The sequence below is a fragment of the Scardinius erythrophthalmus genome (genome assembly GCF_964197995.2).
Source record: "Scardinius erythrophthalmus genome assembly, chromosome: 12".
NCBI lineage: Eukaryota > Metazoa > Chordata > Actinopteri > Cypriniformes > Leuciscidae > Scardinius > Scardinius erythrophthalmus.
The window spans coordinates 42735712-42759495 of NC_138232.1; the positions used below are offsets into that span (position 1 = coordinate 42735712).

The window sequence follows — 23784 nt, forward strand, 5'->3', positions numbered from 1 at the left end:
CAATGAATATGGCAATACTGTATTATGTACAGTCATGCCAATAAAGCAAATTTGAAATTGCCTTTGTACAGATTTGACTGATGCAAGAAACCACAAAGGTGGGAATGATTTTACAGTTCACAGAGCAGCTCAAACTGTCTTTTTCCGGAATCACTCTGTTTTCTGTTTAAGGAATCTCCGTCTCCCGACCTCCGTGGCCACGGACCCCAGCACGGCTCCTACAGCGCCCCCTACAGCTCCCGCGAGGAACAGGCCTAGCGCCGCGCCGGTTAGTGCTCCGGCGTACAGCAGCTTCGGCACACGACTCGCTCCCGACCTCGTCGTCTCCCACACGGAGCGCAGCAGAGAGCGATCGGGAGCAGATGAATCCAAGCGAATACTCTTCTCCGTCACCTCCTCCTCCTCTTCTTCAGTCTCTCGCACGGCATCCAGAGAACTAGGCGACTGGTTCTGTCTGACTCTCCTCACGCTCTTCATCTGGTTCTCCTGGTTCTCCTGGTAAAGCGAGATGTTGTAGAAACTCCCTCCGCTCTCCTTCACCGTCTGCTTCACCTTCTCCAGAAGCTCTTTCATGTTTTTCTGTCCGGTTGTGAGAATGTGATATCGGTCTCCGCATCTCTGCACCAGCTCCAGCATCTCGGGCCGCTGGGAACCGATGTAATCCTCCACCGCCTCCACACCGGACGATCCCTTCGGAAGCAGGTCGGAGCGCGTGAAGAGGACGATCGTGTGCCGGCGTACGGTCTCGGGTCCGAACGTTCCCTCGAGGGCCTTCAGCGCCGGGAGCTCGCAGACAGTGGGCCGGTCCACGGGGACACAGAGCAGGAACACGTGAGGGCCCGGGGCCGACAGGGACACACACGAGGAGATCTGAGCTTTCACCTCCTCTGGAGATCTCTCTGACTGAAACCAGTCCGGTGTGTCGATCACAGACACCTGAAGGAGACAGAAGAGGTTTAATCACATCAATCCTCAGCTTCAGAATGTGAAGTTTACATTTCAAATAATCCAGTGTCAGTCCTCGGTTGAAATTGTGTTCTGGAAAAGTGGGATTAAAACACAGGCTCTGTTTACAGTAAGTATTTATGTATGCATTTCTATATGTATTTATTTATGTATTTATACATTTATTTATATATTTATTTATATATGTATTTATTTCTACATTTATTTATTTCTGTATTTTCACATTTCTACATTTATTTATTTCTGTATTTCCACATTTCTACATTTATTTTTTTCCTGCGCCTGTATGCTAATTAACCTATGGCTAAGCCACGCCCCCAAAAGCGATGAGCCAATCACAGTGCGCATAACTAACCCATACACTCGGACATTCTCTGCTTCCACATCCATTGAAATGCATTGCAGTTAGTCAGTTTTCATTCGTTCTTATATGTTTTAATAAAACATTGCACGTACCCTTCAGGATTATGTGAACACTGTCAAATAGAGGAATCAGTAGAACATGTGATTCTTCACTGTCAAAAATACTGGTATTAAGATGCGTTTTGGTTGATCGGATCACAAGTAGATGAGAAAGACACATTCCCGTTTACACCTGGTGTTTTAATCCGTCTCTTTTGTCCACTTTCACCCACTTCTGTCCTGATTTCTTCAAGGGGAGGGTCTATGGGGAGGAAAATGTGTGTTTTTTCAGATCTTTCGATTTAATGGACGAATAAGCTGATGCAATTTACATATGAACGCGCCCGGAGATGACGGAGAAACACACAGAGAGCATCAGATTTAGTTTCTGCTCTGACAGACGCGAGATCCGCTGAACGCTGTGAGTGTGTGTTAAAAATCAGGAATGATCAGAGAACATTGTGCTTGGGATGTTTTTCATCTTCAAACCAAACTTGGGTCTTCATCCGACCATTTAAATCCCATATGGTTAGCGCGCTTCCCATAATGTTACGCATTAGATCAGTAGACGGAGAGCAGACAGTCTTTAGTGATTTTTTTTTCTTTAGTGATCGCATTCGATCACATGAGCATTTACACTACGAAATCAATCTGGTCTAATGCGTTTTCAACTCCCTCTGGAAGTGGTGAAAGTGGACAAGCTCTTACAGCTGTATTTAGTGTTGTCTCCTTGTGATCCGATCAACCAAAACGCTTCCTAACACCAGGTGTAAACGGCCATAAAAGTTCCCACTTCGAGCACTGCAATAATCAGAGTAAGGACTTAATCTCAGTAAGATGTGACATGACACAAGCAAAACTGTGACACTGACCCGCGTGTCGTCCACGAGCGCTCTGGCCTTCACACACTCCTGATCCGCCGCTCTGACATGACCCTCTCCATGAAGCTCAAACTCCTCTCGACCCAGAATGAGGTTCCCAGCCGCACTCTTCCCAGAACCACGACGACCCAGCAGAACCATCCTCAGCTCTGGCAGAGAAGAATCATCCAGAAGATCAGAGGAGGGACGTGAGGATGATACAGGAGATACAGGAGATCCAGGAGAGAGAGTCTCGAAGTCATCCGAAACCTTCTGAAAACTGTGATGGACTGGAATGAGAAACAGAAGCAAATGTATCAGCATTAGGACCAAGGTTATTTTTGTAAACTAAAACCAAAACTAAGACTTAAACTATTGGTCTCGTAAACTGAAGGGAAAAAAAAAAAAAATTCAGGTTACACTTTATTTTAAAGTGTCATTGTTACAGTGTAATTATATATTTAAGAACTGAAAAATAATAATTAACTACATGTACTTATTATAGGGTTAGGGTAGGATTAGGGTTTGGTTGAGGGTTAGTTGCATGTAATTGTGCATAATTTACTGTTATTACTATGGTAAGTACATGTAACGTGTAACAAGGACACTGTAAAATAAAGTGTTAACAAAATTCATAATAAATGAAAAACTAAACAAAACTAACAACAGTTACTGAAAAACTAACTGAAATAAAATAATAAGCAAAAATAAATAATCGGTTTCGTAATTAATAAACTCTTATTAATCTGGTAAATCTGACCTGTGGCTGTTTAGGGAAATGCCTGTATATGATGGAGCTTCATGCACGTGAAGTTATCTGAGGCGATTAACCACTGAATTTTTCAGAATTTTTACTTTTAAGTTGCATTTATTTGTTCAATCTCAAACCATTATTATTATTATTATTATTAAGATGTCTACTCTGCACAAGAGTTAACTGTAATCTGTGAAAACATTAAACATTGCTGAGATAAAACGTCTCACTTTGGTCTACACTGGAAGTGTTCTGTTAGCTCTGCTAAACTATATAAAAACTAAATAGAAATGTGTTCACAAAATATAAAAACTAGAGTGAAACTAACAAAACCATTAATTAAACTAACTAAAACTAATCTGAAATTTAAAGCAAAATTGAAAACGATATTAAAATAAAAACGAATTTAAAAACTATAATAACCTTGATTAGGACACAGATTTCACAAACTGACTAAGTTGTGCATCTTCCTGTAGCATTTGAGCTCAAGACATGCATGATTCCTCAAATCGTGTGTTGTTGAGGAGGGTGCTACCTTACGAAGTGATCAGATGAAGCATTTTCATCTATTGGACCATAAAACATGTGGGGAAAAAAATCCCAGAGATGCCCATTCAAGAAGGCGAGTGAATGTTATGAACCTACTAGTGTTGATGAAGCTCTGGCTGTGCTGAAGCTCTGGCTCCTCCATCATCTGACTGAGAATAGCTCCCTCTAGAGTTACACATCAACACATCTCATACATGAGCATCATTTCAATCAAACATTTCTCTCGTCATCCAAGTGGCATCAACATATATTATTAGCATTTAGTTTTTGTGACTAGTTTGATTAGTTCAGGCGTATCCGATCCTGCTCCTCGAGGGCCACTTTCCTGCAGTTTGGCTCCAACACACCTATCTGAAATTTCCAGTGATCCTGAAGAGGAGTGTGTTTCCCGTACAACGCCGCAACTCGCTGCTTCACTAATATAGTATGATACATTGTTTAAGAAATCAACTAGCTCGTCACGACTGTTTCCCGAAACTGTATTGTCGCAAATTTGTTGTTCAACCACATTGGTTTATGATGTCACGCATGTGTTGGAGTAATGACTACTGTTGATGAATCTGTTTGAGATCGAATTAACGCGAGATGTTTTGCTATAAATGATGAACGTCATCTGAGGACTACTTCTCATTTTTCTCAGTTATTTTGCTATATTTCCAGATTCAATCATAGACTCGTTCTTACGCACTAGAGCTCGTTCACACATGCACACTCTTCATAAACGACACTTTAAATCTCTTTACAAACTAAAAGACGTAAAGGATATTTGTATGTAGTCTAAATAACAGATATAGATTGCACTGAATGTCAGCTTGCTTGTTTGGCTCAAGATCAGAATTTATTGAGTCCGCATGTCATGCAAACAAGAAACTCTGCTTGTAACCACAGGTCAAGATCTGTCGCTCCAAACACACAACTTTGACTCAGACTCGTTGATGCTGATAACGTCGGAACTTGCAACCATAGTTGGCTAACGATGCTCTCGGGAAACACACCCCAGCTTGATTAGCTGGTTTAAGCGTGTTTAACTGGGACTGGAGTTGAACTCTGCTGGAAGAGGCCCTTCAGGAGCAGGATAGGAAAGCTCTGGATTAGTTCCCTGCATTTGTTCTGGTTTATTTCAGCACCTTTGGTGAGTTTGAAGCTCGAGCCTCTCTCCAGAAGTGCATGTTTGCTCTGTGTTTCCTCATCCTCCCGCTTCTGTGACTGAAGTCCATTGATCAGGTGTTTCTCAATCACTCCATCACTTACGGGTTCCTCTGTTTGTTTGTCAAATGTGTTGATTTGTGTTAGTTTTCCGCTGTTGCCTCCGTTCCACATTGTGTCTCTTGCTGCACTGAGCTTCATCTCTGTTTTCTCCTCTCTGATGTCTTTCTCCTCTTCCCTGAGCAGGTGAAATCCTCCGTTCCTCTGTACCATCTGCTCCACCTGAGACACTAGAAACTAGGTAAACATGTCTCAAAATCCTACAATTTGTACTTTGTCATAATACATCATCCCTTCCATTACAGTGTGACCCTTAAGATGATCTAAAATAAGTCATTTTTTTTTAGTTCAGCATCAAACGCATGTTACTATCTTAATATAAATGTGTTAAATACAGTCCTGCCTTCCATCGCTCAGGTCGTCTAACGAGAAAACACCATGATGCAGTCCAAACTATGAGTCTCTGTCGAGTCCGAGACCATATTTTCAAACTGAAACTGATCAAAGGGGAGTCCGGTTTCAAATACTAAAACAGTGCAGATATTTATTCTGGTCTGTATCGACTTGTGCATTTAAAATTCTACATAAGGCACATTTAATGTCCAAAAAAAAAAGCCTGTAAATGTCCTGGCAGAAAGCGATGCATAAGGATTTAGCGTAACAACGAGTGTTAACTGTATAGTTAACTAATAATTTTTGCAAGCTGGTACTACCAACAAAATATTAGTGCATTCCTGGAACTGGCCGTCGTTACACTACATCCTCATGCATCGCTTTCTGCCAGGACTTTTACATGCTTTTCCCAAATAACTGTCCGGGTTAGCAGTAGCATGAGCCGTCAGGCAAGTGTTATTTAAATGAACTCCTGATGTACTTACAAACTTTCCAATGCCTCATTTTATGAGTACAGAACCTATTTGTACAACTGTAGAAGTTTGGTGCCATTCTGGACATTATTAGTGCGGTAATTTACGAGAGACAAACTCGGGTCCATTAGCGCCTGCACTAAGCCATCGGGCTGATATCTCTAAATAAGCTCTAACTTTAATAATGTTCAACCAAGGGAAAAAGGGCTGCTGGGGGGTGTTTGGCTCGAGGTCATGGTGCAAAGGACCCTAGGTTGATTTTACTCCGAACCATCATGGCATATCACCAATATGACAAGAACTCAGTGGATGTTTGACTGGTTTTGTCCGTCCTTCTGTTAGACTGTCTCACACATGAATTATGTTGAATATCTGTCAGCTGTTAAATTTAACTACACAATTATATAATACCAATTTATCTCAACCAATCACCAAGCAATGCTTCATTTTGTTCAGTCTGTGTGTAAAAAAGGTTGCATTACCAATTAAAGAAAAAACACTTCACCAAAACATGGTCAAGTCAAAGTGTCGGAATAATTTGTGGTCCCAAATTTTTATAAATTTTACTGGTAGTCACTGTATGAAGAATTTATGGGTATAATATGTCAAGTCAAGTCACCTTCATTTATATAGCGCTTGCCGCTTTTAACAATATAGATTGTTTCAAAGCAGCTGAAGGTGATATAAGGAAATTAAAGTAACAGAGATTGTTTAGGCTTTACAGCAGCTCTAGAATAAAGTTATTGCCAGCTAAAGTTAGTTTAGATTGATTCACTTCCGTTGCAAAGATCATTAGATATTAACTTAGTGGCCGCTTACACGTAACCGTTCTAACTGAAAACAGAAACTTTTAATGTGTTCTGGCCGTTCATTTGCACAACAACAGTATTTGGTGCTCGAAAACGCAAACCTTGAAACAGGTTCCAAAGTGCAAGCGGTGTAAATTTTTCAAAAACGTTATTATCTCCATGTAAACTTAAAAAAAGCGAACCTATGAAAACGCAGACGGCGTGCACATGCGCACCACGTGTTCAGTCTATAGGTATGCGCGTTCGAATATCTCACAGTTTAATTTATTTTGCTATCCTCACTTACATAAATGAACTATAGTGTCCTGCACCCACTAGAAAAAAAAAATAAAAAATGATATCTGGTGTCTGAATAATTTTTGGTTTGACTGCATGTAGGATGATCTCAGCTTTCAGTCGGACACCTGTAGCCTCACCTTCTCCAGTAGAGAGATGACTTGCTGTCTGTTGTCAGATCTGCGGTTCCTGATCACATGACAGTGTCCTCGGCACCTCCTCACCACCTCCTGAAGCCCCTCCTCCTTGCTCAGGTACTCGTCCAGACTGCGGTCCATCAGGTATTCTCCACAGGTGAGCAGCACCAGCGTGTGACCCAGCACCGACTGCCCAAAAATGTGCTCCAGCTGATCCGGGATGCACTTCTCCATCTCCGTAAACTCCCCGATAGGAATGAGGAAGAGGAAGATGAAGGGTCCGGAGGCACTCAAGCTGAGGGAACGCCGGGTCTCCTTCTGAATGTCGGCTTCCAACTCCTTGCCCCGCCAGTACCAGCGAGGGGTTTCCACAACGCACAGCCGCCGGCCCTCCGAGAGCCCTCGCCGGATCTGGCTCACACGGGAAGAGGCCGGAGATCCCAGATCCGAAGTCTGATGCAGGAGTGTGTCCGCCGTCAGGGTCTTTCCACAGCCGATGCTGCCGACCAACACCAAACACAGCTCAGAGGGGGAGCCGCGAGGACCGTTACCTGGAAGACAGAGACAGAACAGAAATCTGTTAGCCACTAGAGCCGCGTTTCCACCACAGGAACTTTCCCCAGGAGCTAGGGACTTTGGGCTGGGACTCGGTGTGTTTCCACCGCAGGAACCAGGGTCTAAATGAAGATCCGGGTAAATATTTCCCCCTCCGAAAGTCCCTGTTTGCGAGGTTTGCGAGGAGTACTTTTTCAAAGTTCAGGATCTTTCAGGGGTGGGATTGGGCGCTGAACATGCTGATTGGTTGAGTTCATGCCGATATACACATTAATTTGAGCCAATCACCTGAGCTATAGATGTCAAGTGACTATTAACTAATGGATGCAGTAAAATGACATCAAGGCAACACTGGTTGGCTGATGACATCACAAGAACACAGTGTCAAAGGCCCTGTTTACACCTGGTGTTAGGAAGCGTTTTGGTTGATCGGATCACAAGTGAACGACACTAAACACAGGTCTAAACAGGGTCTAAAACGCCTCGAGCTTGTCCACTTTCACCACTTCCAGAGGGAGTTGAAAATGCATTAGACCGGATTGCTTTCGTAGTGTAAACGCTCATGTGATCGAATGTGTTTGAACAGCATCTAAAGACCAAATGCTTACAGACTTCTGACCTAGGGTGACCAGACGTCCCGAAAAGTTTGGGATAGTCCCAAAATCTAAGATGTTGTCCTGAATCCCGAATCCGGCCCTAATTGTCCCGAAAATGACACTAAAGCAAAATCTTGAGTAGTTATTGTCTGATAAAACATTAAAAACTGTCCGTTGAGTTGAGTCGTCCTGCAGCCCCCGCCGGCTGCTCATTGGCTCCAGCATCTTTTTTGTTTCTTTTTTGAAGTTCTACAAATATACCGTGGGCACGAATGAAGCGAGCGCGAGTTGCCGCAGCCGTGAGTGATTGATTTTTTCGCGGCACTGTGTGCAAAAAAATACTTCAGCCTAATGTCTGATGTCGGGTTACACAAAGCAAATCATCTACACAAGTAGTTTTCTTATTTAATGACCGACAATTTAGTTGTAATAATAATTTTGGCATAAGGCTTATTAGCGTTAGGCTATAGCCTGAAAGGTCTGATTTATGCACTGTTACAACAGTCTTTTTTTTTTCACAATGACATTTGAGTTTATGATTTTAATGGTTTTTTTTTTTGTGTGTGTGGCAGACTAAAGACTAATGACAGACTGTTGAGCTTTGAATAAAAATATGTTTGGTTCAGGTTTGAAATTCATTATCTTTTATTATAGGCTATATGGTCTAATATCACAGTGGGCCTTCAGTAGTGACGTCACAGACACATAAGAGCATCACACACGTAAAGAGCCTCCAGAATCAATCAGACGCTGAGAAGACTAGGAAATATAAGTGTAGTAACAACATACATTTTACGAAGGTTCAGAACCTCACCTCAAAAAGAAATACATTTCAGTTACAATTTCAGACTCTATTTTTAGGTTTATGTGATTAATATCTTGTGTTGAATCTCTGTCCTCACACATTACAACATATGAGACACCAGTCAGTCCAGTTACACAGCATTCAGCAGAAAACACACGCATTAGTAATAGAAGTTATAACTTATACTAGATTAGTTAAATGATTTAATCTATTTGTTTCTCCTCACTGTCATGAAATATTTCAATAACAATTTAATAAAATTACTCATTTAATGAAATGAGTCATTTTAAACCGCTCACTGTACTGTGGGAGAACATGAACTCGAGTATATGAATGGAAATTTAATCTTACCCTGATTAGAGATATCCATGTGATTGTGTGTGTCTGGGAGGTCCGTGTCTGTCTCTCTCTCTCTCCTGATCCAGGTGTGAAGCGTCTCCCTGTGAGAGTGAAGAGACTCGCGTCCGTCAGAGATGTGCCACACCCCTCCTCTCCTCTCCTGCAGTTGGGGTGGAGGAATGATCCTTGGCATGCGTGTGAATCACACTGATAATGCCACACCCAGAACAACTGGTTTGCTGGGGTTCAATGTTTTTTAAGTTTGAAAAGCTGGTTTCACATCCTGACCAGCTGAAAAACTGAAACCCCCTCTAAAGGCTTCTTTACACAGCAGAGTTAAAGCTGGTTTTATTATAGTAAATGTGTTTTTGGCTGATTGATTATCATTTGTAAATTATCGTTAAATTGTGGTTAGTGTTGCAAAACATTTACATTTAGTCATTTAGCAGACGCTTTTATCCAAAGCGACTTACAAATTAGGACTAAATTAAGCGAGTCATCAATGAAGAGACAAAAACAATGCAAGAAGTGCTCAAAATACAAAGGTCAGGCATTGCTCAGAGTAGCATAAGCCAGACAAGGGAGGACTATAGGAAAAGGAAAGATTTTTTATTTTTTTATGAGGTTAAGAGCTCACGGAAGAGATGGGTTTTCAGCTGTCTTTTGAATGTTGCCAGGGATTCTGCATTCCAGATGAGGGTGGGGAGATCATTCCACCATCATGGAACTGTGAATGAGAATGTTCTGGAAAGTGATTTTGTGGCTCTCTGTGATTGAACCACGAGACGTCGCTCGTTGACCGATCGTAGGCTTCTGGTAGGGATGTAGACTCGTAGGAGCGAGTGAAAAACAACAACAACAACAACCTTTATTTATAAAGCACATTTAACACAATACAAATTGATCCAAAGTGCTGTATATAGTGCATAGCAGGACTACACTATAAAAAACAACAATTACAAGTTTCCCAAAGCTAAAGAATAAAAATGTGTTTTCAGAGTAGATTTAAAAATGTCCAATGAAGGAGCAGACCTCACATGATGAGGGAGAGCATTCCAAGCTTGGGCCCAGCCACAGAAAAGGCCCGATCACCCTTTAATAATTAGTAGCGACATCGTGACACATTTAAAAGCAAGTGATTTGAAGATCTAAGTGCCCTAGCAGGACAGTATGGCACAATAAGATCACAAATATACCTTGGTGCACAGCCAGACAACGCCTTATAAACAAACATAAGGATCTTAAAATCAACTCTAAACTTACTGGGAAGCCAGTGAAGGGATGCCAAAACAGGAGAAATATGATCCCTCTTTCCCAGTCAAAAGTCTTGCAGCTGCATTTTGAACAATTTGTAATCAAGATAGTGAAGATTAAATAAAGAGATTTGCAATAGTCTAATCGTGATGTTACAAATGCATGAATTGCAACTTCTAAATCTTTGCTTGAAAGAAGGCTCTTCAACTTTGCAATAGATCTTAAATGGAAAAAGCTTCCTCTAATAACCGCACTAATTTGTTTATCAAAAAATAGTGAAGAGTCAAAGATCACGCCAAGGTTTTTGATTTGTTTGCATACATTTGTTGAGAGAGGACCTAACTGGGCTTTCAGAGCAGGAGAGGAATCTGCCGGACAACCCAGAATTAAAACCTCTGTTTTATCCTCATTTAGCTGCAGAAAATTATTTGTCATCCACCTCTTGATCTACACATTCCAATAACACATCGAATGAAGCAGTGGTGTCAAGCCTTACTGGAAGGTAAAGCTGAGAATCATCAGCATAACAGTGATATGAAATGTTGTAGTTCTGAAAAATGAGGGCCAAGGGGAGCATATAAAGAGAAAACAACAAAGGTCCCAAAATAGATCCCTGGGGCACACCAAACAAAACAGGCTCAGATGACGAGGAACAATTTCCTAAATTTACAGAAAAAGTCCTCTTTCGAGGTAGGAAGCAAACCACTTTAATACAGTGCCCTTGACACCTACTAGCCGTTCTCTAGCCGTTCAAGAAGAATGTTGGGGTCAATGGTATCAAATGCAGCGCTCAGGTCTAACAAAACCAGCACAACACAAAAGCCTGAATCTAATCCAAAATATTAAAAGAATTAAAATAAACCTGGAGCTGTGAGAAAACTACTTTCTCTAAAAGCTTAGAGATAAAAGGCAGTTTAGAGATCAGTCGATAGTTACTGCACATTTCTGGATCAAGTTGAGTTTTTTTCAACATAGGTTAAACAATTGCATGTTTAAAACTAGCTGGAACGACACCTTTGTCTAAAGAGCTGTTTATGATAGCGGTTACCATATGACTAATGGTAGAAAAAACATCCTTAAAAAGATGAGCCGGGATAATGTCTAACTTAGAACCAGAACACTTCATAGTAGAGATTATATCAGCTAGCTGAGTTGGAGAGACAGGTTTAAAGTTAGACAGACAACTCAGAGGACAGGGCAGTTGAAAGTGACATGGTTCAGAGGGAACAATGGAGCTGAGTAGGAAAGGGAGCTGAGTCTGTGGTAGATCTGTAAGCAAGCGTCAATGCCTTGAACTTGATGCAGTTGCAACTTGATGAACTTGCAGTGATCAAGCCTAGAGATGACCAGTGTTGTGTTGCATGCTCAGTTTGGAAAGGCCTCATCTTCCTGATGTTGTGCAGTGCAAACCGGCATGATCGAGTTGTCTTTGTAATTGACCATGATTGATTTATGGTTACCATGACTCAACTATATACGACCAATAAAACCATGGTTAATTTTCATAAAGACATCATGATGTCTCACAGTTTCTAAATCATCTTTTCAAGACGTGTTTATAAATGTTGAATTCATTTTATTTCATGTAGACCTCATGAGTTAATTTTGTCTAGATTTTGATCTCAGAAACACGTCCTGTGTGAACAGACACTGTGTCTATACAAGTCTCTTTAAAACATCTGACATTAGGGTTAACTTTTAATGAACCCGCTCATCAAGATTCTCTGCATCATGACAGACCGTATATCCAAGTGAAACGCTTCTGGAACAAGAACAAATGTGGGCGGGGCTTGATTGTGTCTGTGAGGAATTGATTGGATGGTTGTGGTTTGCTATTGGCTGATCTCATGTGAGTGACAGGTTGCACCGCCCTCAACATCAGAGAAGAGAAGCTGCAAGAGGAACTTATTCTGATTCAAGATTTTTAAAACAATAATGATGTGCACCCACAAATCCTTTACAATAAACACTACAAAATTCCATAAAAAAAAAAAAATCTCATGGTACCTTCAAACTATTTAAACCAAAAAAACAAACAAATCAAATCTAAAAACAGTCCACTCCAGAGTTAAAAGAACATACTAAAATGGATTTTATTGAGAGATTGAGAAAAACAACAGAAATACAAAATTAACATCAGATCAGATAAAAAAATGGAGCGCAGGTTTAAGAAGCAGGTTAAAAGTTGAAGTGTCTGTGAGTTTGTCCAGTGCAAAACTGTGCAAGTCTTAAAGTCTTTTGTCGATGGTTTCAGTGGAGACGCCGCACGAGATCCGAATCCTTCATAAACCCGGCATCACGTAGGCGATGTTATCCAGAGTGTTTGACTGGTCACAAACAGAGACACGCAGTGAGAGTGATTATTATTATTATTATTATTTCCTTTATTTAACCAGGAGAATCACGTTGAGATATCACTATCTCTTCTTTCAGAGAGACCTGGTCAATACGGCAGCACATAAAGGTTCACACAAAAGAATCACAAAATGACAAAACCACAATTTACACTAAATAAATAATAGCAAATCAAGAAAAACAATTGCAAGTGTCCTTTAAAACATTGTGCAAGAGACGTTTAAAAGTGCTGACAATACCCTTGAGACTTTTAGCCGAATATGAGAACCAGATCTAGTGCGAGAACTATTTGAGTAATAAATTAAAAGATTTGATATATAGGAGGGTGATTTACCTAAAATAACTTTTGCATTAAATAAGTACATATGTAGCTTTCTCCTATGATATAAACATAACCAAGCTAAAGAATCATATAAAATGCAATGATGCGTCCATGACTCTGCACCAGAAACAAAGAGTAAAGCTCTGTGATATACAGAATCAGATTTTCTAAGTAGAGATGTAGCTACATGCATATATAAGTACAAGTCATTTGGATCACTGATGTTTATGTAATTAAAATAATGAGTGGTCAGTACGTACCAGCACATGATGTGGGCAGCCGTTGAGTTCTGGGACCTGAGTGGTGAGGCAGGCCAGCGGACCCAGAGCACACAACACCGAGTCGAGGAGAACCGACAGAGAACCCGACACGGTCACCATGCCCTGAAACACACACCGGACAGTTAGACACAAAACACACCTCGTGATGCTCACACACTTCAGCAGGTGTTTAACTGGTGCTCTTTGTGTGTCGGTCAAAAAGGACTGTTTTTTTTTTTTTTATTATTTTAATGAAATGATTGTACTATATTTCAGTTCGATAATGTTTTTTTTTTTAATATTTTGTATTTTTAGAGGATTTTATGGTAGTAAATTGTATTTATGCAGTAATTATAATCAATTTATTCACTTTTTGAGTATGGACCTGAAAATAACATTTCCAACTTAAACGTTCCTAAATCTTTGTATCACAGACTGAAGTTTGGTCTCTTTTTAAAGACGAACACTTGGCAGATTATTGTGAACTTAAAGGGACAATAAGTAACTTTTTAGGTATTTTATTATCTAAAATCAATATTTTTATTCATAAATATGTCCTCAATGGTGTCCAAATACCTCTGCCAATGATCTGACTTATCCTCGTAAACGAAGAATTTATTATCTTTATATACATGGGACGGGTAGGTCCACGGAGGCTTCCATGTACTGTAGTTCCGCCATCTTGAAAAACTATAATAGCAGAGAGGGACAAAAAGTACTAGGCCAACGCGTTTCCACAACGCGTTTTCGTTCAGAGCCCGCGTCACGTGACAGAAACCAGCAGAAACGGAGCAGAGCAGTGAGAGGCGCTTTTGTCAATGCCCCGGCAAGTTTAAAAGGCTGCACTGCACGGTTAAGTCACAGGATAACGAGTCCTCTTAGTCGAAAAACTCCACAATAAGACCGTAAAAGGAAACGTGATCGGAGATTACAAAAACAAGGGTTATTAGCTATAATGTCGGGATAGCTAATGCAGGAGAAAGCTTTCAAAAGAGACGCTGAAGTTGCCTGCTTTCTTCTCGACAGGTAAGTCAATGTTAAGGTCTTAATTACAGGCTTTTTATTTTTTTATTAGCCTATATAGACCAGCGTTTCCCAGCGGGAAACTGTGTAAAAAAAACAAATCTTTACCATCAATCTCGGATCGTCGGAAGTCTCTAATAACAACAAATAATGCGCACAAATTTATAATACAAATGCAAATCATAAGTTTTCGGCGTTGAATTGCGGAGGTTGCGCTTGCATGTGATTTTATTCCCGTGCCTCATTCCCAGTGCGTCCACATAAAGCTGCCTATTTTTCATTGATGCGCTTACAGTCAAATACACACGAATTGTCACAACGTCCGTCTTGCCGCGTATTCACATCGGTTGTGCTGCTGTCAACGCAACGCGAGCGATTAATATTTTTCAATTTAACACGTTAAAAATATTTAACGCAATTAAAGCAGCATTTTTTTCTGTCATCCTTTGGCTAGCGTTACATTATATAATCACGTTCTTCTTCATGCAAATGCTTCTAACCATGCAAGCGAGAAAATACAAAAGAGAATGCGCTGTCCTGTGATGCTGACACGACGCGCGCCAGACTCGACTTCTCTTTCGAGCTTTCGCTTTGAGTATCCTCATCAGAGCAGTCTTAAATTAGTTAAATAAAGTCTTAAATGAACGTTAAGAGTTGTGAGAAAATGGGACGCTTGTGGGATCCACATGTGACAGTGCAGCAGTGACATCAGAATCAAATAACACTTCATTCATAAAAAGATGCCATTAAACAATTATTTGAAATATACTGTCTTTATGATGTTTCTACATTAATTTGGAGATTTACTGTGAAATTATTAGGCTACATAAAATGTAGTAAAAACAAGCTATCTTGTGCAATTATAACAAAATTATATATTATATAAAATTAAAAATGTTTAATTCATTCATTCATTTGTAACATGCATGAACGAAGAAAAAAAAAGGAACAGGAAGAAGAAAATCTTATGGTAGCCTACCTGTCATTTATTTGTGCACATCAAAAAAAAAAAAAAAAAAAAAAAAAAAAACCAGCACATTTCAAAGTATAGTATCAAAGTAGTATCGTGACAACACTAGTATAGGGTGCCACACATTTTTTTTTAAATTTCAAAGGGTGCCTTGACTGAAAAAAGGTTGGGAAACACTGATATAGACAGTAGAACATAGTTAAAAGTTAAACAGGCTCTTTGATGAATAGCAGCTATTGAGTAAAGTAGAGAAGGTCCTATAAACAAGGTTGTAAGTTTTGTTTGTTCAAAACTGTAACATTCGTTTGTTCGTTGTGTCAAGTTGTAGTTTGTTTGAAATAACAAACCAGTTCACCAGAAGGAAAACTCGACGAGGTGCTATTAGAAGACATCCTGTCAAAGCTTTTTGGTACATATCGCTTACCGTAGATGCAACGCGCATTTGAAAACGCGAGGCGCTGGAGAGCAAAATTAGTTTGATTGCAAAATACAAATTCACCACTAGATGGGAGTAATTCTTACTTACTGCCCCTTTAAAAAAAAAAAGTTATACAATTTTACATTTATTATAAAAAATGCACAATTTTTTTTTTTACATTTTTATATGAAATATATATTTTCCAAAATACGTTTTACTCTAAAACTTCAAGCCATAAATCTAAACAAGTTGTGTTCCAAATCTGAGGTTGACATCTCAAATAATGAGCTTTCAGTGAGAGTGTGTTCGGCTGCAGTACCAAACGCTTCCAACTAGAGGAAACTCGTCTCACATTCATTTCCATTTTTGAACAATACAAGTGTGACTATTTTTTTCAGGACCATTTAACATTTATGAATCATGTCCATGATTTTGTGTGTTCACACAGCAAGTGCCAAAACCTTTACCAAGTTTCGGACCATTCCGATGAATTATATTTTTTTTCATACTTTTTAATTCATTCGTAGAATAAAGGGGCGGGGCCTAGTTAAGTTAGTTAGTAGTGTGTTGAAACTGGCGGTTATGGTAAGCAGTGTGACTTTAGTGTGTGTGTGTGTATGTGTACCTCAGTCTCCTGCAGTCTGCGCCCGATCAGAGACAGAGACTCTCCCAGAAGCTGCAGGTGAGCGGCCGCATCGATCGGGTCCACGTCCGGGTCTCTGAGCGGAGAGAAAGCGGGAGCGTTTGCCGATCCGTTCTGGACAGGAGTCACTGATGCTTCGGGTCTCTTCAACACAACGACTCCTCCTGCTGGAGTCACTGCACATGACTGATGACCTGACCAAACATCAACACCAAACATCAACACAAAACATCAAACATCACAGCGCTGACAGTGACATCAGTGGCTACGTTTACATGCAACCAAATATCTGTTAGTAATGGGATTGACGCTCAATCGCACTTAAAAGCCTTCCTGTAAACACCTTACTCGATCCGATTGAGCTCGATCCCAATGAAATTTCGATCGGATTGAAAGGAGTGGTTTATTCCTTTTCTAATCCAATCGAGAGAACATGTAAACACTTGATTGGATTGAAAACCGAAACTGAAAGGACTGCGCATGAGCAATGACGTAGAAATAGCGTAATGACGCGCTGAACGAGCTGTTGTTCTTCTGTTGAATAAAGTGTTGTATAAATGAGTGTCCCATCATTCTATAATCCTCCTTTCACTGCGTCTGTGAGCGTCTGGCGACATATAAACGCGCACATCATCACTATCACGTTTAGCGTTCATGTAAACACTACCTTCAGATTCATCAATCGGAATGAATTCAGTCCGATTGAAACAAAAGTTGTGCATGTAAACGCAGCCAGTGACCTGAAGGGATTTGAGAGCTGACCTTTAACCCTGCTGTTGTCTTTGAGCGGTCGCGGCATTTGCTGCTGTTTGACGTGCTTGACGTGTTTGACGCTCTCTTTCAACTGCTTGCGCTGCAGGTACTCCGATCTCTCTCGCCACACCTGAAAACATCAATCCGTCAGCAAACACACTTTACACAGGTGCATGATGGGTAATGATGCTGTTTGCACCTGTTTGTCTCCCTCTGGCAGCTGCTTCCAGGCATCAGCGAGTCTTTTGCTCAAGTCCCCAAAATCTGAGTTCAGATAAACACACACACAATAAATATTCACATACACTAGCGCTCAATAGATTGTGGTCTATACCATTTTTATTGTTTTTAAAAGAAGTCTCTTCTGCTCAACATATAATGTAAATCTGCTGTTCTCTATGTGAATATATAGTAAAGTGTAATTTATTCCTGTGATCAAAGCTGAATGTTCAGCATCATTACTCCAGTCTTCAGTGTCACATGATCCTTCACAAATCACTCTAATATGATGATTTGATGCTCAAGAAACTGTTATGATTATCATCAGTGTTTAAAACTGTTGTGCTGCTGCAGATTTTTGTGGGGTTAGGGTTAATATTTAAAAGTTTGGGGAAAATACTTTTAAATATAAAAAAATTGTATTCATCAAGGATGCATTAAATTGATCAAAAGTGACAGTAAAGATATTTATAATGTTACAAAAGATTATATTTCAAATAAATGTTGTTCTTTTGAACTTTGTTCATCATAGCATCATGAAATAATGCAATTTGTTCAAAGATGTTGTAAATTGTAAAAAACTGTTTACAACATTGATAAAATCATAAATGTTTCTTGATCATCAAATCCTCATATTAGAGTGATTTCTGAAGGATCATGTGACACTGAAGACTGGAGTAATGATGCTGAACATCAGCTTTGATCACAGGAATAAATTACACTTTACTGTATATTCACATAGAAAACAGTTCAGTAACACTTTTCAAGTATACAATAATAAAGTACTTACACATCATTTGTAAACTATTAGTCATAGTTTATATATTATAGTTTCTATATTGTAAATATATTAATAGGCTATATACATAATAGGCTATATACAACAGAGGTTTTTTTTAATGCTTTGTATAGGAGACGTAAAACCCCAAATTATTTTGACCGCCATTGTAAAAATAAATGTTTAAAAGTTGACATTGTGGTTTGTAATTTCTTTCAGGGTGAATTTCCAGCAAAACTGCTACTGTGGCACATATATCACTGTTAAAATAACTCATATCGTGACACAAGATTGCAAACAGCAAGCTCCAATCTGATTGGCTGATCTATTCAGAGTTTTAATTGAGATGCTTGAAAGTGAAAAAGGATAAGAATACCTCGTGCATGTGTCAGGAGCAAACAAACTCAACTGCGTTTGCTCACTTCACATATGAGACTTTAAGATAATAATCAAATATCTACACACAGAGACACAAACAGGCAGATTGATGAAGATGAAGATGAACCCACCGAGGCCTGGCTCTTCCTCCAGAATGCTGTTTCTGTACTCCTTATAAAAGATCTGATACGCCGTCAAGACCTTCTTCTTCTGCGCGCACACACACACACACACACACACACACACACACACACAAACACACACACACACACACACACACAAAGATAGACAGGCGTGTGAATGAGAGGGTCTCTGTGTTTCAGGCTCATCTGGTGTATCAGTGGTTTCCTCACCTTGTCTTTGCTCTTGCGTTTCCCTCCTTCCTTATTCTTCCTCCTCTTCTCCTCGTGGCTTTGATGGCCTGTAGTGAACGCGTTCCATTCTGTGCTGCCATTGGCTGAGAGAAGAGCAGCCAGAGGTCAAAGGTCAGCACAAGAGCACCACACAGACGTTAAAGGTGCAGTGTGTAATTTTTAGCAGCATCTAGTGGTGAGTTTGTGAATTGCACCCAACAGAAGTTACGGTGGCCAGTTAAACAATAAGATTTATTAAGAAATTAGGTTTACTTAATTATTCAGTAAAACAATCTGTTATTTCGAATATTATTGATACTCGTTCATCATTGTGTCAGTGTTTTGTTCGCTGACTTTAGCTCGCTTCTTATCACGAAGAACAACATAGTGACGAAACGCGTTTGTCCGTTCAGGGCTCCCGTAGAAACATGTGGATGTAAGCGGACCCGCGGTGTGTGTAGAGAGAAATGCTCATTCTAAGCTAATAAAAACATCATGGTTCATTAACAGGGTACCCCCAGGATCCTCCAACTTCAATTCAAGGCTTTTTAAGACCTTTTTAATACCATTTCAAATGAAATTCAATGCCAACTTCGTACCCATTCCGACAGAAGTATGGGGAAAAAATGTCAAATCTGTATAAATTTTAAACCCTAGAAAATAATTATGTACAAGTAGGCTACTAGAATTAAATAAAATATTTTAGTTAAATTATCAGTCATATTTAATACATACGCAGCAGCGTTGTAGCGCGCACGTGTGTGTAGGCCAGTGTTAATTTTGGCAGCCATTTTTAATTTAGTCCGTCTTCATCTTCAGACGAAAATGCTTATTGGTCATAGTCACATTTAAGTCATTCTGTCTTTCATAGTTTTAGTTGACGAAAAGTCTTTGCATTTTTTGTCAACTTTTAGTCAAACTGCAGTTACTTTACTTTTGGTAGCTATTTTATATGTAGTCTTTAGACAGAAAATGTCATAATAATTATTCTCTCTAGGCCAATTCAATAAAGCTTATGATAAATTATTAACATTGCACTCTTTAGCAGTAGCACTTGTGCATTTTTACCTAATATATCCCTTTTCCTAAGTTCTGTGGTTCTCCAATTTTTTACAGTGCCGAACCCCCTTTTCTTCCACTGCAGTCACACCTTTTCCATTAAGGGACAATATTTTCCCCCTTTAATACATTTTTCCATTTCATTTTTTACCTTTAAAAAATAAATAATGCTTTAAATAAAACAATGTTCAATAAATATGCAATGTTAAAAAACGTTTAATATTAATACAAATATTATATTAAAATCGCCAGTAGGTGGCGGTAACTCACTGTTTTTATGAGCGAGTCATCGAGTCATTCGTTCATACAAAGCCACAGATTTCGTTCCAAAATAGAGCAATAATCCTGACTATACTGTTTTTAGAGCAGTGATCTCAAACTCAATTCCTCAATTCCTGGAGGGCCACAGCTCTGCACAGTTTTGCTCCAACCCTAATCAAACACACCTGATCCAGCTAATCAAGGTCTTCAGGATTACTAGAAACTTCCTTGCAGGTGTGAGTTGGAGCTGGTTGGAGCTAAACTGAGCAGAGCTGTGGCCCTCCAGGAATTGAGTTTGAGATCACTGTTTTAGAGCATCACTTAATGTTACCCTTTTTTTTTTTTTTTTACTGTTGTATAAAATCAATGTCACATTTTGAAATCGTGTGGATTTTCGGGAAACATTGCATTCTTGCTCGTATTAGATCAATATTAAAAACACTGCTGTATATCAGCCTTTATACACCACTGAAAACATAGTTATGTTTATGATACTGCATTTGTCTACAGATCCTCCTAAATATTACACAATGCGCCTTTAAGACACACAGAAGCATTTTGTTTGTACCTGCTGTTATTCTTTTGGCTGATTTACTGCTGTGTTTCTTCTCACGCGACCGGTCTCGCTCTTTCTTCTTCTTGCTCTTTTTGCTCTTCTTCTTCTTCCTGCTGCTGTGTTGAGACGAGGAATCGTGGATCAAGAGTTTCCCACCTTCACTGTCGTCAGCGGAGGACGAGCCGCTGCTGTCAGCCCCGTCGTGACATCCTGATGGACACAATCATCATTACAGACAAACGTTTAGGTTGATCAAACTCGTGTTTTCAATCATAATGACTTCCTTTTATCAGGTATTGCATTTGGCTATATATTTAAACATGAGTACAAACAACTTCGTCATAGATTAGATTTTATTTTGTATTTAAAACGTTGAATATTCTGGCTCAACTAACTGGTAAACAGTCTTCATCTGATCCTTAGATCTCACTCTGCCTCTCTCTGACATTTTCACACAACTGGCGTAACAGCGCAAACCGAAAAAGTTAAAGATTTTAGGGTCAAAATGCTTGTGTACATGATACATTCATAGAAAACAATGCCTATAATAAAACTTTCCTGAGATCGTGGATAATGCGTGTCCCAAGCGTGCCGCACAAGTGCTGAAAAGTGAAGCCAAAGCGTCTCGATCGCCCCCCCCCCCGGTGGCTGGTCCCAGTATAGCTCATAAACCCCGCCCTCCCCATGAAGTCTAATGGGACGCGATGGAAACTAAATCAAATTACACTTCAAATACATTTTTTCCAAAGATGTTTTGGGTCCCACGTTAACTACTGTGCAATATAATTCTTAAATATATACATGCATGTGTGTGTGTGTATTTATATATACAAAATAGTTATACACAGTGCACACACATATTATGTAAACACAAACTTTTATTTTGGATGCGATTAATCGCGAATAATCGTTTCACAGCCCTAGTCTATGGTATCTCCTCACCTTCAAGCTCCACCTCCTCGCCCACCACAGGAAGCCCCTCCCGCACCACCTGTGGCTGTTTCCTGGAGGAGGCGGAGTCTCGGGGGTCCTTCCTGTAGGAGGCGGAGTCTCTGGGGTCCTTCCTGCAGGAGGCGGAGTCTCTGGGGTCCTTCCTGCAGGAGGCGGAGTCTCGAGGGTCCTTCCTGCAGGAGGCGGAGTCTCTGACGTCCTTCCTGCGCTCTTTAGACGAGGGGAACACCGTCTCTGTGCCCACCGCTGTGGGAGAGGTGATGGCCTGAAGGAGACCCATCGCTGTCTGAGGAGATCCCGCCGGCTCAACAGGCGTCAGCAGCGAGCGCTGGCTCTCTGAGGGACGCTTCTTCTTTTTGTGGTGAGATCCGGAGCTGTGATGATCTACACGAGAGAGACATGAACAACTCAACGCTAGGCTTGCTACGATAGTCGGAGTTACCGGTGTTCAGAAGCAAGACCGGTTACATCACTTGCCCACCGCGGCACCGCCCCCCCACCGTCGATTATGAAAAATAATAATAATAATTTAGTTCAGTTAAACAGACACTACAATTAAAAACCGAACGGTGTCTGCTTAATAAACCGTGAGCTGAACGAGGGTCGCAGCACAGATCAGCAGCAGGAGTCAGATGTCATTCATCACGAGAGTGAGGAGCTGACGATGATGGCGGAGTGGTGTCAACGCGAAATGTTAAAGCGCCTACCGGTATATAAGCGAATTTGTCATTGTACTGTTTTGTTGTTGTGTTTTTCATTAAGAATAATAGGCTAATGAACTCACCATTCAAGCAATCCGCCCCCGAATTGGCGCTAATTTGAAACTAAAATGCGCACGTGTCATTGGGCGCGGAGCAAGCAGAATAGAGCAAGCATCTTCAGTTCGTTCCTATGGAAAAACGCTCGCTCTGCACCATTATGAATGCACGTGCAGACACGCGCATTTTACTTTCGACCTTTAAATTAGCGATTTAAAAGCCCTCGCCGGTGATACCGGTATTACCGGAGTTGTCACAGGTCGATTAGCTCAACACTCAACACGCCGATTAACGATTAACTCAAACTCAACACGCCATCAGAGCAGCTTAACAGACTTTTCACCGCTCCGTACAGAGTCAGTTCACTTAAAGGTGCAGTCTGTAAGAATGACAGCTAGTGGTCGAAATAGGTACTGCAGTTCAAATTCAAAATATCAGAGATTGACGTTTCTCCCGCCTCCTCAGACTCGACGGCGCTCACACGGGTCAGTTTGAGGACAAGCAACAGGAACAAGTGCAATTGACAATGAAAATTGGTAAATTGGCAACGTGCAGTATCGCACAGATCAAAACAAAAACAGACATTCCAACACGGAAACACACATTTCGAAGTAAAATAACTGGCTGTAGAAGTGTTTTCAGAGAAACGGGAATGTGAACTCAGAATGTTTCCACAATATCTGCAAACATATTATGGTATTTTTATGCTTTAGTAGAGTGTAAAAGTTACAAACAGCACCTTTATTATTAAGCAATATTATCAATGTGACTGTCACTGTACTGACTCTTTCAGTATGAAAGACATGAACAAATCAACACGCCATCAGGGCTGCTCAAAACACACACACACACACACACACACACACACACACACACACACACACACACACACACACACACACACACACACTCTTTTCATTGCTCCATACAGAGTCGGTTCACTTAATATTCAGCAAAATTATCGATTTGACTGTACTGACTCTTTCGGATGAGAACAAAACCGTATTGAGCTGAATAATGTATAAAAGCTTGTTTCCGCCACAGAATAAAACATTTTAAAAGATAATTGTGACTTTTTATCTCACAATTGCAAGTTTATATCTAGAAATTTTGACTTTATAACTCGCAATTATGAGAAAAAAGTCAGAATTGTGAGATAAAAAGTGGAAACAAACTTCCATAATAATGACGGATTTGACGAACTTTGCAACATTGACATGGTTACTAAACGGAATCAACACTGAACTGAATAATGACACTATTGTCTTTTTAGAGCTGCTTCACCGCATAATTTGAATGTAGTAGTATTTGAGTTTATTGCCATATCAGCATTACCAGCTATTGGCAGATACA

The 23784-nt window shown here is 40.2% G+C and overlaps 2 protein-coding genes across 2 annotated transcripts in view; both read right to left on the reverse strand.

Moving 5' to 3' along the window:
- Positions 1–10039, reverse strand: LOC308699989 (GTPase IMAP family member 8). Its single transcript, XM_081381219.1, has 6 exons — positions 9133–10039; positions 6829–7376; positions 4659–4959; positions 3628–3696; positions 2241–2518; positions 1–936 (listed from the first exon to the last, which is right to left on the reverse strand). The coding sequence occupies exons 1-6, from the start codon at positions 9311–9313 to the stop codon at positions 151–153; spliced, it is 2163 nt and encodes a 720-aa protein (XP_081237345.1). The 5' UTR covers positions 9314–10039; the 3' UTR covers positions 1–150.
- The window catches only part of hmgxb4b (HMG box domain containing 4b), a 16099-nt gene continuing 2278 nt past the window's right edge, over positions 9964–23784 (reverse strand). The window contains exons 4-12 of the mRNA XM_081381220.1: positions 21665–22057; positions 20735–20932; positions 18847–18950; positions 18625–18703; positions 17318–17382; positions 17128–17248; positions 16348–16559; positions 13312–13434; positions 9964–12701 (exon numbers count right to left, since the gene is read on the reverse strand). Of these exons, the coding sequence (XP_081237346.1) occupies positions 12657–12701; positions 13312–13434; positions 16348–16559; positions 17128–17248; positions 17318–17382; positions 18625–18703; positions 18847–18950; positions 20735–20932; positions 21665–22057 (1340 nt within the window). The 3' untranslated portion in view covers positions 9964–12656. The remainder of the gene's footprint in view (positions 12702–13311; positions 13435–16347; positions 16560–17127; positions 17249–17317; positions 17383–18624; positions 18704–18846; positions 18951–20734; positions 20933–21664; positions 22058–23784) is intronic.